Here is a 15029-nt window from a genome sequence, read left to right on the forward strand (position 1 = left end):
GAATAAATTTGCATCTCTGAAGTTCAAGAGGAGAATGCTCAGGTAACATGGCACAGCTATTATTTCTTAATCATTCATACAACGAAGTTTGTATACTGAGATGTAAATGTTTGTGATCATGCAACATTAAAGATCTGAATTTGCCTAAGGTGAGGAAATTCATGGCTGATTTTCTCTTGTGTATATATTATGATAGGGTCTTTCATCAAACAATCAAGACTGGATTTCTTTCTAAAAGATATGCTTTCACTCAGCTGGAAGCTATGAGCTTGATTTGGAGATTACTGGGTGAATTTTTATGGCCTGTGTTCTACAGAAGGTCAGGCTCAATGACCTTTTCTGGACTTCAAATCTATGACTGTTCACAAATGCCCAAGTATTGTTAAAGTAATATATATGTGCATCTCAGAGAAAGAAAAGTTTTGCTTAAACAATATATAATTCAATGTAACATATTTACAATCCTATTGATGGAGCAACATAGAAAAATGCAATTTCCAGTCTCCCTGGTCATCAAGTCCTACTCTAATACCTTCAGACTTCCTGTCCCAGTCTCCCGCCACACTCAGTTTCCTTGTCCACTCAGTCCCCTCTCAACAGCTCCATGTCCAGCCAGTCCCACTCCTCACTTCACCTGGCTCCTCTGATCTGGTCTCTCTCCTCCACCTTGGTCCCCATTTGCAACCCTCCACATACCCCCCCCCACACATATGTGCCCCATTTGCACTGAATCCCAGTCCCAATCTTCCTCCATGAACTCCTCAACCAATCTCTGTCTCCCTCTGCATCTACTGGCTCCCAAGTCCCTATCCTCCCCACCCCACTTCCTGGCTCCCAGTAACAATCTCTTTGCCCTCCCATCCATCTCTTGTCCCTCTGCATTCAAATCAGACAGCTTCCTTTTCCATGCTGCCTGGGCCCAACAAGAAAGGCACTGAGAGAGCAGGAGAGACGGCTTCCTTACTCTCAGTTTGAGTGCCCAAATCTGGACCCAGTCCCAGCACACCCCACAGCAGTCCAAAGCTGCAACTTCAGAGGAAGTCCAACTTAGTCCTGGGTTGGAGCATGCCCAGTGTAGAAGGAATCTTTAGGAAAAGCTGCTAAATCTGATAAGTCTCTACTAAGCCTGTGATTTTTTTCAAGGGCTTATAACTTGGCCAAATTTGGGTAGATTTCCATGCGGGCAGCAAAAGGCACATCCCTGACATACATAGCACTGCCCTACCAGGTCCTTTCTCCAAAGCATCAGGGTGCTAGAGATTTTCAAAGAATAGATTACCAGAATGTTTTGTCTTGGGCAAAACAATGCATTTTTCCTTAGCCTCATTCTCAGAAATGGCTGAATCATCTTGGCTGGAAAATTTCAGCCCAGACAGTTAAGTTTGGAAAAGTTATAAGTGAACTAAAAGCAGGGTCTTATAATGAGAAATGTCAGGCAACATTAATAGGCAATACAACCCACCCCATACATACATCATATGTACTGCATCCTATGTCCCATTGTTTGGCAAGGTATGGTCGTTATGGGTCAGAACCTGCAAAGTGTTCAACTCCCTCTGAAGTCAATGTGAGCTGAGGCTGCTCAGCATGTTACAGGTAGTTATTATAGGAGTTTTAATTCTGTTTTCTGAATCTCACGGAATGAAAGTTTCAGACAATGTTGCAATACCACTGCTAATTCTCTTAAATTCTTTGATCTCTTTTAAAGACAAAGGGGCACGGCCTGTGCTACCATTTAGGCCAACTAGGCGGTTGCCTAGGGCGCCAACATTTGGGGGTGCCAAAAAGCGGCACCCCCCATTTTTTAAAGCCTTTCAGCGGCCGCTGCGCTGGGAGGGAGAGGGAGTCTGAGTTACCAGCAGGCAGCCCAGGGGTTCCCGACAAGAGGGCTTCTGGAGCAGAAGTGAGCTGGGGTGGGGAGGTGCTGGATGGTTTCCGAGGTGGGGGGGTGCCTCAGGGCAGAGCTGCCGCAGGGCTTGGAGGGGCGGGTGCAAGTTGGCAGTTTCACCTAGGGCGCGAAACTTCCTTGCACCGACCCTGCAAATGGGGGGAAGTATTTAATCAAAAAACACAGCTTTGATTGAGTGACTATGCCTCAACAATGCTTGAAGAGATTTTCTTCCAATTTCCCAAATGAATTCACTTCTGCAGTGAGAAGGAACATGTGAAATTTCCACCCTAACAGGAATGGTTAAAGGAGCCACTGAAAATAAGGGCTTAGAATGAAAATGCCATCTCAACAATAACTAATAGAAGCAGAGAATCATAGAAGATTAGGGTTGGAAGAGACCTCAGGAGGTCATCTAGTCCAACCCCCTGCTCAAAACAGGACCAACCTCAACTAATTCATCCCAGTCAGGACTTTGTCAAGCTGGGCCTTAAAAACTTCTAAGGGTAAAGATTCCACCACCTCCCTAGTGCTTCACCACCGTCCTAGTGAAATAGTTTTTCCTAATATCCAGCCTAGACCTCCCCCACTGCAAGTTGAAACCACTGTTCCTTGTTCTGTCATCTGCCACCACTGAGAACAGCCTAGCTCCATCTTCTTTGGAACTCCCCTTCAGGTTGTTGAAGGCTGCTATCAAATCCCCTCTCACTCTTCTGCAGACTAAATAAGCCTAGTTCTGTCAGCATTTCTTCATAAGTCATGTGCTCCAGCCCCCTAATAATTTTTATTGCCTCTTCTGGACTCTCTCCAATTTGTCCCCATCCTTTCTGTAATGAGAGGCCCAAAACTGGATGCAATACTCTAGATGTGGCCTCACCAGTGCCAAATAGAGGGGAATAATCACTTCCCTCGATCTGCTGACAATGCTCCTACTATGCAGCCCAATATGTTGTCAGCCTTCTTGGCAGCAAGGTTACATTGTTGACTCATATTCAGCTTCTTATCCACTGTAATTCCCAGGTCCTTTCCTGCAGAACTGCCGCTTAGCCTAGGGCCAGCTCCAGGCACCAGCCCAGCAAGCAGCTGTTTGGGGTGGCCAACGGTGAGGGGCGGCATGTCTGGGTCTTCGGCGGCGGGTCCCTTACTCCCTCTTGGAGCGAAGGACTAGCCGCCGAATTGCTGCTGTAGACTGAAGCAGTGGTGCTAGAGCTGCAGATCGTGATCACAGCTTTTTTTTTTTTTGCTGCTTGGGGCGGCAAAAACCCTGGAGACAGCCCTGGCTTAGCCAGTCAGTCCCCAGCCGGTAGCAGTGCATGGGATTCTTCCATCCTAAGTGCTGGACTCTGCACTTGTCCTTGCTGAACCTCATCAGATTTCTTTTGGCCTAATCCTTAATTTTTGTAGATCACTCTGAACCAATCTCTACCCTCCACCATATCTACCTCTCCCCCCAACTTAGTGTCATCCACAAACTTGATGAAGGTGCAATCCATCCCATCATCCAGATCATTAATGAAGATGTTGAACGAAACTGGCCCCAGGACCAACCCGAGGCACTTCGATTGATACCGGCTGCCAACTAGACATCACCTTACTGTCCATTCATCCAATCCATACTTCTTTAACTTGCTGGCAAGAATACTGTGGGAGACCATATCAAAAGCTTTGCTAAAGTCAAGGTATAGCATGTCCACCACTTTCCCCATATCCATGGAGACAGTTATCTCATCATAGAAGGCAATCAGGTTGGTCGGGCATGACTTGCCCTTGGTGAATCCATGTTGACTGTTCCTGATCACCTTCCTCTCCTCCAAGTGCTTCAAAACAGTGGGGCAAACTCAGAGCCCAGTGCCCAGCATAAGTAGCTTCTCTGGATGCTGAGTGGATGCTGAAGTGGACACAGGGAGGAATCCTACCTCCAAGGTTATGGAGTGCATAACGAGGTCGGTTCTGCAAACTCTTACATGGTCCCACTATAGGGCAAAGAACAGGAGGATCTGCAAAGTTGTGAATCTCTCAACCCTCCCCCAGCACACCTATATCTGTCTTGTAAGACTATCCCCGCACAGGGGTCTTGCAAAATGCAAGCTAGGGTGGCCAGATGTCCCAATTTTATAGGGACAGTCCCAATTTTGGGGTCTTTTTCTTATATAGGCTCCTATTGCCCCCACCCCCATCCTGATTTTTCACACTTGTTGTCTGGATCACCTGTACATCCTGCATAGCTCCCTGAAATATCTCCCTCACTTGAACAGTCAAAGTGCACCAGTTCTCTGCCAAAGGAGCCTCTGTGGCCATGGAATCAGGGGCAAGAATTGCTCCTTAATGAAGCAGGCACAATCCTGCTTCGATTTTAAAACCACAGGAGATGAGACACATTCAGACGCATTACTGCAGCCTTTTGAGGATGCAGCCATTAGCTCTTCAGTTACATTTTACTGTAATTTCCATGATTTACTCATTCCCAGATGCACTTTTATACTTGCCATATAGTTATCTGAATTTGGTGTCAGTCATGTTAGCATAAAAACATTATGATCTATTGTGCAGGTGACAAGTTCAAGAGTCCAGGAGTGCAGGAAAAAGGTGAGGAGGAGTGTTTACAACATCTAAAAGTCACATGCTCTTTGAGAATATATATGGTTTGGTGTATGAGATCTAAACAGATTTATGCTTCTCCCCCTCCCCCATGCTCTACTATAAGCTACAGACACTAGCAGCAGGTCCTGCATTTTGAAGGCTCTGTTCTTCCAGCACTGTCTCCCATAATGCATCTATGACAGCCATCTGTGAACACTCCTTCACACTAACCAATAGTACCTGGAAATAGTGGGTACATAAAGTTTGGTGTGTGTGTGCTTCTGTCAGTATGGACAGTGTATACTGAACATGCTGCATGAGAATTTTGTAAAGATTCTTAATGAGGAGAACTAGAGTGGGATGTCAGAAAGTGCTGACTGTGGCTGAGAGGACTGTTTTCAATGTCAAGTCTGCATTTTTGCTCCAATAAATAACAGTAGCACAATTCTGTAAGCCCACATGTAAAGTATTGAGATGACTAATCACATGCTATAAAACACCTTCACAGTTATTTGTGGGTGCATAACTATGGAAACAAAATAGGAAGCCATTTTTGAAAATCAGGAGCAGTGAACCTATTTCTGTTTCACTTTGTTCAACAATTTTGTAAGTGGGCTTCACTATGTAACTTTGGAGGAGTGTCACTCTGAGAGTTTCTTATTTTATACTAACCAATATAATGTTTTTAGAAATAATTTTTACAGATGATGATCAATGCACAGAATTTTACTTTCAGAAAGAAAATTGCTATGAAGGATATTACAGTACATGCAATTGCTTTTCTGCAACTCAGCTGTTAAAAGTGAAACACCTTCTTAATTTTAACTATCAAACTGCTTCAGTTGAGAATCATTCTATTAACAATTGTCTGTCATGTCAGTCTAACATCATTTTTGTTTGTTTTTTAAATACCACTGGGAGATAACATATGGAATAGAAAGTCTTGCCTGAACATTGTGAAATGGCTTCTCATTTTCATAAGATTCACTGTAATGCGTGAAGTCATCGATGCTAAGCTGAAAAGCAGAAAAATAGTGCAGGTCAGACAGTGTCATCTCAACTCATTACACACAAGCTGTATTCTGCATTGACAAGATGAAACAAATTACCAGTACATACCGTATCTTGAAGGAACAAGACAAGGGTCTTGGAATCCTGGGTAAACACAGGTTGCAACAGCATATGCAGCTCCTGCTTTGAGATAATGTGTCCCTCATGTAAAGCAGCTTCAGAGTTCCACAGTGAGCTAAAATTAAAGTTAAATATTTTCCTTTATACTTGTTTCATAGGTTGACATTTTGTTCACTTAAATATACAAATGCTGGTAATGATATCATAGTCTTCTGGTAAAGATCAGGTGTAATATCTGACAGTCTATTCTAGAGGTGAATTCAAATGGATAAACTATTCTACTGTAGTTCATATCAAGTCAGTTGAGTTACACAAAGGATGAACTGGGGCATGGATGAGTATTATTTATTACTACTGCCATCTGTCATTAGTATTTATTATGATTTGTGGAGTGCCAGCAGTATGCTAGATGCTTTATTGGCATGTGTAAAATGGGGACCCTCCCATGAAGAATTTACATTCTCCATGTCCAGTCCTGCAAACACATACTACTAAATGAAGGGCTTTCCACTGTGGATGATCCCTTAGAAGTCAATGACACTGCCAATGACACTGCTAATAAACACTGTGGATCCAATTCAGCAAACCATCAGTGTTCAGCAAAGCCTACACTTAACTAAGAGACTGAATGGGACTTAAGTACATGATTAAGCGGTTTGCTGAAAAGGGATGGATTTAAGCATCTATATAGACATATTATTGTAACAGACAGGATATTTTTGAAAAGGAAGTTGATGGTACATGCTACCTTTCTTTTATATAAAATAGATTTTAAAAGTTGGAAGGAAGTCATATTGTTTGGTTGTTTAGAATACAAGATAAAGTTTCCATTTGCTTGCTCTGGATCTTTATAATGGTCCTTTCATCCTCTAGGGCAGTGGTTCCCAAACTTGTTCTGCCACTTGTGCAGGGAAAGCCTAAACAAGGAGCTGCATATTCACCTCTGAAGAGCCGCGTGTGGCTCTGGAGCCATAGGTTGACCACCCCTGGTCTAAGGTAATACTGCAACTCTGGAAAAACAGGAGCAGAACCTCGATCTTGCATCTTCCGGTCATGTGCTTTAATCACTAAACCATGATAAGTCAGTGTTCTTAGCCTGAACCAAATGCGTTCCATTGTAATGGACAACAGATGCACAATTTAGTATTTATTCAGACTGCTATTAGTAATTGTAATCTGAGCCACAGGTGAATATGAGAGCATAATTTTTTAATCAGGAACTGTTGCAAGGAGAATCCTTTCAGAACTAGCCCTTTTCATGGGTGAAAATACTTTGGGTGTTCTACTAGAATGGTGCTGTCATACTGGCAGTCAGGAAGAATAGTAGTCAGCTGAGAATATATTTCACTGTTGATTGCCAGTCGAAAGCAAACTATATTTCTCTGTAAGACTTCCCAAAGTTTTGTGAGCAGTCAACTCAGGGCAGTGGAGACAGTAAATTTATTATTATTGTTATTATTATTTATTTGGGAACTCTTATCATTTGATATTTTCATATGCATGTTAAACCTCTTCATTTGTGCTTTGAAATTCATATTAGCCAGTATGCAGAAAGTCCAAGAGCTTAGAAATTGCTTAAGAGGTATGCTTGGAATTTTCAGAGATGGCAAACCCCATGATCTCAGCATCAGCCTTAAATATAAACTTTTAAAACATCAGGAAAAACCTCAAGGATTCACAATTATTATTCATATAGAGCTTTAGTGCCTCAGCTCAAGATTGAACCTCTGCATTTTTTACATTTATATCAGCAAGATACAGCATTAAAATAGTAAGGAAACTGATTACAGATTAATTTACGCAAAATTAGTAAATGGCATGTCTGAGGGCAAGGAGAAAGGACTGCAAATGTTTTGACAATTACCTTACAGCAAATCAAACAGTAGTTTAAAATCAGTTTCTCAAACAGCACTGGCAAAATTGTACAAAATAAATGTTCACAGGATTATTCCAGAGCTTTTACATCTGCAATTAATTGAAAAATACATGACACAGGAAACAGAATTAAATTAGATTCTAAATCAGCATGGTAAACATTGGTGGGTTTATTTTTTGTTTAGCTCAACACAGGAACAATACAAAGATGTTGGGAAGTTAATAAGCCCATTTTAAAATATGGCAGTCTTGGAAAGGCTCACCTTTCTTAGGCACTGCTCCTTTGATGGCTTTATGAGTTGGTGGGGCACCTTTTCTAAGATGATTTAGATTCTGAACAGTGAACTTCGATAACCCCAGCATCATTGCCGGAAATACAATCTACATAGGTTGGTTCTTATCTCTCCTATTACTTCCTTTTATTACATTATTTTCACGTATAGTGTGTGCATGTGTGTGTGCGCGTGCACACACACACATTGTCTCAAAAACAGAAACTTAAAAAAACTATGGCCCTGGAAACTTTACAAGTAGACTAAAATCTGTTTAAGGGCACACTGAAGCCACCAGAGAGACTGCCATCAACTTCGGGTGCTGAATAAATAACATTAGTTCATAACTTAATGTGAACATTTGTTTAATATTCACATTAACCATATAATTTGCCTCTTTATTTTAAATCTCTTAATTGCAGTTGGCTGTGTGTGTTTACATACTCTACTGTCTGATTAAAGAAGGGGTGGGGAATAAAGCTCAGATGCCCTGCTTCCACAGCTCAGGTGTAGCACAAGCCTGCAGGGGATGGGTACATGAAGGAGTTCTAAGCCTGCAGTTTGCTTCTCCCTCCCACTATCTCCACAGACATCCTGAACAGCCTGAATGTACAGTTTGGTTCTGTGATGGGACAGTGAGGTATACAAGGATATTATCTTATCTGTCTTCTCTCTAGGGCCAGCTTGAATTTGGACAGTGGTTTTAATGGAAGCAAAGATTTCAATAAACCCTGTATCTTGGTCTGGGAAGAGGATAGACTACGATTTAATAAGGTTTTTACATCTCTGACTTATGTGTTCCTATATACTCTTTGTAACTTACAGATAAAATCATTTTTAGAGTTTATTTTTTCATTTGTCTTTTTCAATCAGCAGGAGATTATTAGGCAAGCAATGATATTTTTGCCCTGTGCATCAGAACTAAGCAAGACCACAGCTAGTTAATAAAATGTCACTAGGAATCTGTAAATACAATCACTAGATATCAAGTTCACATGTCATCAGTGCTAGTGGCAAAGGCAAAATGAAAATTAAAGACTAATGGACCAGAATTTCAAAAAGGTACCGAAGCATCTTATTGTACAATATCACCACGGCAGCTGGATACCTTTATAGGTGAAAGAATACATTTGGAGTGGCAACCCAACAATGACCTGATACAAAATGTAATCTTACAAGGGAGAATATTTGATTCTTCTGAGAAAAAACATCCCCAAGGAAGCTAAGGGATTTCTCAGCTTCTTCGTATTCACAGTATCACTTTCCTATGCCTATACATCAGAGTAGGTTTCCCTTTAAACTTCTCACAAATATAAGAAAAACTATTATTTTAGTGCTGGGCCGTACCTCTTGCTCGAAATCATTTATAATTTGCATTCACTGTACAAAGAGCCCCCTCTGGTCTCGGCATAATGCTAGCTGGTTATTGGAAAATGTGAAATGTTTTCACTGACTGTAAGCAAAGAACATTCCTTTGATACGATGCACTTGGCTTTACAATTTTGGGATCCCATAATGAAATCCTTGTCATTGAGGCACCTAAGTTATTCCTACCCCATCTTTCTTTAAGGTTGCTGTTAGAAATACTAGAATTTGTCAAATTGTTTATATTCATTATAGAAGAGACCATTTTTAATGTATTGAAGTTACAGTAAGGATTGGTGTTAAATGCATTTTATACTTTGCACACTGTGTACATTTGGAATTTCAGGTTTCTCAGATCAGTGTATAGCGTCTGACATCAGAAAGCTTTCAGAAAAAGGCTTCCATGTAATCTGACATAAGAGAGATTTTGAAATGTGTTACTAATTATTTATAATTTATCATTTGCCTTGCTAGTGCTTTACAAATATTAATATTTTTCATAACATCCATGTGAAACAGGTACAATACATTTTATTAGGCTCAATCCTGCTCCACTTGAAGGCAAGGATAATTTTGCCATTGATTTCAATGAGAGTAAGAAATGGACCCACTGACACCATTTTACACATGAGGAAACTGAGACAGAGAGAAGTGACTTCCTCAAGAGCACAGAAAATCCAGTGATGGATTTACAGCTCAGCCATTGCTGCCTCCTAATTTTGCTTACTTCATACTACTAAACCCTACTATACTTTTAAATGTAGATCTTATCAAATGGTACTTGAGGGGATACTGATCACAACTCAACAACCTTACTCAACTATTGGCTACACTCTCCTTAAGGCTTTATTTGTTTTAACGTTTTTATTTGGAAATAGTTGATTGCATCAATATGGTTAGTTACCAGTTTAAAAAAATACTCGAACTCTTATCTGTGCATCCCAATGTATGTTGGTTAAGGACACAGTCCAGATTCTGCTCTCAGTTACACTAATGTAAGGGAGAACAGAATATGGCTCACAGCACAGTCCATCACCATTATATATGGCAGGTTTTAGTTGGGTCAAATTCCACTCTCCAATAGCTGTGTACAGCTCCTATTGAAGATAATTTGATTTTTGTATGTTTAGCCCCAGGGCAGAATTTGCTCTCTCTCATTTTAAAGGCTCATGCCCTCTGCAGAGTTTACTCATTGACGGAAGGGGGCAAATCCCCTGGTCTTCCAATGAGCACTTTGGGTGATAAAATTTAGGAACAATAAAAATTAAACTAACCCCCCCACCCAAAAAAAAAAAAGAATTACCCACTGCCAAAACAAAGCTAATGAGTTGCAAAGGAAAATTATCACAGAAGAAAAGAGGCTAGAGAGGTAATACACAAAAGATTCAATTTTAAAGTTGGCTACTGCAGGTGCAGTTCACCATATAAAAGAGCATATGGAGCCAGGATAAATTCCTAATTACTCTTTCCAAACTTGTAACTGGCAGAGTGGTTGTGAATGGGTCCACTTCCTAAAATGGAATATTCACTCATTCTAGAGGTGGAAGGAGAGGTATCAAGACAGCAGAAAATGACGAGTATGGCTTTTTACATCTCCATGTTTACAGCCACCAGCTGTGCCCACCATTCCTTCCCTAAAATGTGATTTTTTTAGAAACCAAGTGAAGATTGAAATGATAAATAAACCTTTTAAAACATCTGCTTTTCTGTCTCTTCTGGATTGTGTTCATAGACCAGTCATGGTCAAACCTTTATGGAAAAATCCTGCAGAAACTAAAGGAGGAAACCACCAAGATTCTATAGAACTAATTATAAAACCTATCGCACAACTTGTGTTAATTTGAACAGATTTGATTTTAAAGGGACACTGAAATATGTTCAGACTCAAATGTTACAAACCATGTCATATACCAGTAGTTTCATATTCAGTTAATGAGTGCCTCTTTCCTTGATTTAGTTTTAATATCTTTGGGCTTAGAGTAATTAAAAAAACCTGTTACTCTTGGTTTAAGGTTCAAACAAAGCTGTGCATAAGAGCTATAACTGCAGTGTTTAAAACCAGAATTATGGACAGAGATATGCAGGAAAGCTTTCGTTATTAGAAAGATCCTCTTTTAAAATACTGCATGTAGAATTTGGAGCCAAGCATACACAACAATTCATGCAAACCAAAGTCACTGCTGCTTCTGCTTTATTTTTTAAACTAATATACATCTGTTATTTACTTCATTTGCATTCGCCAAGAAATAATTTCTCCCACAACAAACATTGCATTTTCAAAATGCAAAAGATCATGGATATAGGTACATTTCCTCCTGAAAAAGTTGTAGGCATATAAACATGAAGCTGGTTTCACTACATTGCCTGCCTGATTTTCTTGCTGTTGATCCTGAATAAACTGTATTGAACAAGTTGCTAACTGCTTGCCAGTGAAAAGTTTGTTTTCATTACTACTATGAACTCTTGCTTTCTGAACATGCCTTACCTTGCAATAACTTTCGTTTAAACACAAAAGCAGCACCACCTTGTTTATAGTGACAACAGATGTTGTATTTACAAGAAATAAAAAGCAGGACAAAGGAACATGGATTCATTTTTTAGTCATTTAGGAACATTTTTGTCTTGAAAAATAAACTATTGCCCAAAGCTACTTTTCTTTTCAGTACACAATTTTAGATCTCTTCCAGTTGTCTGTTTTAAAGATTCATAAATTAGTCAACTTCTACTACCTCCAATGTAGTACAAGCTCCTGAAATTAAAGATTCATCTTTTACTTTCCTTCAGAAAAGAAAACACAAAGCTAACTAATTTAATTTCATTCTCTGTAGTTACATCTGCATTTTTCCTACACTTCTATTCCCCAGAGACCAAAGGTGTAATTTCCACAGATGCCTTAGTGTAGTACTGACATTTGTCAAGTGTGGTGATAATCAGTGATGTCATAAAAGACACAATGACCAAAACACATTTGAGAGAAACATAGCACAAATTTCACACACTCAAATCTGTCTTCAAAAGCAATCCTTCTACTGCCTTCATCACCACAGTATCACATTTAATAGAATGAAAGGGCATCAAAGAACTCTATATTGAAATAGCATTTCACACAGAGAGATATTCATTGCACTGAAAAGCTTATCATTAAAACCCTGAATTTACATAGTATACTATTTCTGCATAAACTTAGTAAATTAAGAGGCAAATGCAAATAAAATCAAGACACTTTTCTGACCCTTATTCAATCTGTCACATCTTGAGTCAGCCCTGTACTCTCTCACAGAACACAAAGATGGTCAAATGTACTCGGGGAAGGGCTGCTCCATCTCTAAGAGGAGTTTAACTTTAAGAAATCACGGCTGTAAAGAAGGGGACTGAATTTCTTGCAAGGATTCCGGGCCTACCACTGACAGCTCCATAGATCAGGGTGTCATGAAGCTAATAAGAGCAAGGCAAAGAGAATCATTAGGAAATAGTTTGAAAATAGCTTGGATGAACTTTATTACATTTCAAGCATGGTCAGCTGGATGGTTGTTATTATTTACATCACAGTGCCAAGAGTACACAGCTGAGTTTTGCTAGGCATCATACATACATATGTACATAGAATAAAAGTCTCTGCCCTGCAGGATTTACAATCTAAATAGACATGACAAAGGAAGTAAGGCACAGAGATTAAGTGATTTATACAGGTCTAAGGACAGATAGCAAGTCTGTCTACAGTACAACAGGTCTATTGTTAACTTTGTCCTCCAGATTAGCCTCCTTCATCCTTGCTTAGATCTGGTTCAGAAGTGGCTTGTTATCTTGCAAGTCCTTTTGGATTCTTTCTTTGAAGTCTCTCACATTTCACCTTCAAAAGTCTCATGACCTCCTAAGTACATTCAAATCCTTCACATTCAAGCATCTCTCATGCACTTTCAAAACCAAACCAGTATGATGCCACAAGTTTTACTAACTATCTGACATAATGCACACTGTAACGTGTTCTTTTACATGCAAAAGAAGGTACATTAAAAACAACATTAAGGTGCAAAATTAGGCACTCAAAAGTTAGGAAATACCAGTATTACGATTGCCTGTATAACCTTAATTCAACCTCCTTGTGTGTATGCATCACGATATAGTCTTTAATACATCATCTTCTTAGTGTATGCAAAACATGCCTCTGGTGGCACATGACCAGGATTTATCAGTGAATTTGGTCTGCTGTTTGGATCATTAGCTGCCCTAGTTCAGGCTGGGTACTGACAGGGAGTGCAACGTGAATGCTGATCCATGCCCTACTTTAATTACATAGAATCATAGGACTGGAAGGAACCTCAGGATGTCTTCTAGTCCAGTCCCCTGCACTCAAGGCAGGACTAAGTATTATTTAGACCATAGTGTCTCATATATTGTACATTGGGTCAAGGTCTCAGGAAGGGCGGAGCAGACATGATCATATGTGATTTGTTGTACACACACACACACACACACACACACACACACACACACACACACACACACACACACACACACACACAAAATTTGTTCTGGTAAAGCAACTGCTAGATGTTTTAATTTCTCACCTGTGAGTTGACCAGAGCAGCATAGGTACATGGTCCACAGACAGAGCCAATTTGAGCAGCACAGCGAGGGAGTAGAACAGCCGGACTAGGGCCATGATCGCACTCAGGTTAGTATATGACTGACTAGCTGCAAAGAAAAAAAACTGAACATAAGATGATGGAAGCTGGATTTTCCAGTTTAATCTGCAGTATCTGGATACAGCTAGAAAACTGGTTGGGCCTGTTTTATGTCAAATATATAAACATTCAAAATACTCATTTCATTAAGTCAAACAATGGTGCTAGAATTTTTTAATAACTTTCAGTGCAGCAGTGCAAATGGCCCATGAACTGTACATGCCTTGAATCCATACACGGACCTCTCAACCGATCATTCTTCAGTACAGTGTTCATGAGGCCCAAATTTATTCCAGACCCACTGTTTTCTCACTATTACTGTAATTTATTGACAACTGAATTATTAAACCCTGAAATGAAGTTTATAGAAAACTTTCCTTTGTTGAAGAAAAAGATTCCGATATATTTCCATTTTCTTCCTCTAATATTTATTACCATGTCCCTAAGCTTTACACTGATTGTAGAAGCTGGTGTCACATACAGAAGTTGGCAGGTTTGAAAGCTGGAGTATATCTGGACACTGCAGCTTCCAGCAAGGAGAAAGAGAGTAAGAAAGTGATGAGACTGGAGCTTAACTAAAACATGGAATTGTTTAATTATCCTTTACTGGGGAAGATGCTGATCCATAAAACAAGAATGGCAAAAGTCAAACCAAATTACAATGTTCTCAGGACCTGGTATGACTCAAATCCTTAAAAACCAAATAGAAGATTAGAATGGTTATAGGAATTTCTTCTGCCCCATCATCACAAGCCTCTCTCTTTTTTAAATGCTGCCCCTCCCTCCTTCAGTGACATTGCTACAGACAAGTCATGCTTCTGCATTTGAGAGTCACCTTGTTAAGTAGTATCGTGTGCATGGGACTTTCCAATCAGAATAAAAGATGTGGTCCAGGCCTTTAGTAGGTTATGAGCGTAATTACATCAAGGACCCAACAGAAAATGACAACAGACCATCGAGAGCAGCCATGGGGAAAGGGCAGGGGACAAGTTATCAGTAAATGCAAGAAGGAGAACTCCTCTTGGAGAGGGCAATTTTTGCCATTGAGAGCAAATCATGGGGCTGAGTAGTTGTGAAAGCTCCTTGTGGGTTATTTTGGTGGTTTAAACATTCATTTAATATTCATTTTAACTATCTGAAATTCTGGATTTGGTGGATTAGTGATGAAAGGCTTCCATGAAGGGGAGAGTTGTATGGAAAGCAGGTTGGAGGGAGAAAGAAGCAGGAGTAATA

General features: G+C 40.0%; 1 protein-coding gene across 3 annotated transcripts in view; it reads right to left on the bottom strand.

The window, feature by feature from the left end:
• The window catches only part of LOC115644565 (V-type proton ATPase subunit S1-like), a 93244-nt gene that overhangs the window by 66854 nt on the left and 11361 nt on the right, over window positions 1-15029 (bottom strand). For all 3 annotated transcript variants that reach the window (XM_030549141.1, XM_030549139.1, XM_030549140.1), the window contains 3 exons: window positions 13680-13806; window positions 5588-5714; window positions 5416-5484 (listed from right to left, as the gene is read on the bottom strand). In XM_030549141.1, coding sequence (XP_030405001.1) covers window positions 5416-5484; window positions 5588-5714; window positions 13680-13774 — 291 coding nt within the window. In that variant the 5' untranslated portion in view covers window positions 13775-13806. The remainder of the gene's footprint in view (window positions 1-5415; window positions 5485-5587; window positions 5715-13679; window positions 13807-15029) is intronic.

The sequence above is a fragment of the Gopherus evgoodei genome, chromosome 1, assembly GCF_007399415.2.
Source record: "Gopherus evgoodei ecotype Sinaloan lineage chromosome 1, rGopEvg1_v1.p, whole genome shotgun sequence".
Lineage (NCBI taxonomy): Eukaryota > Metazoa > Chordata > Testudines > Testudinidae > Gopherus > Gopherus evgoodei.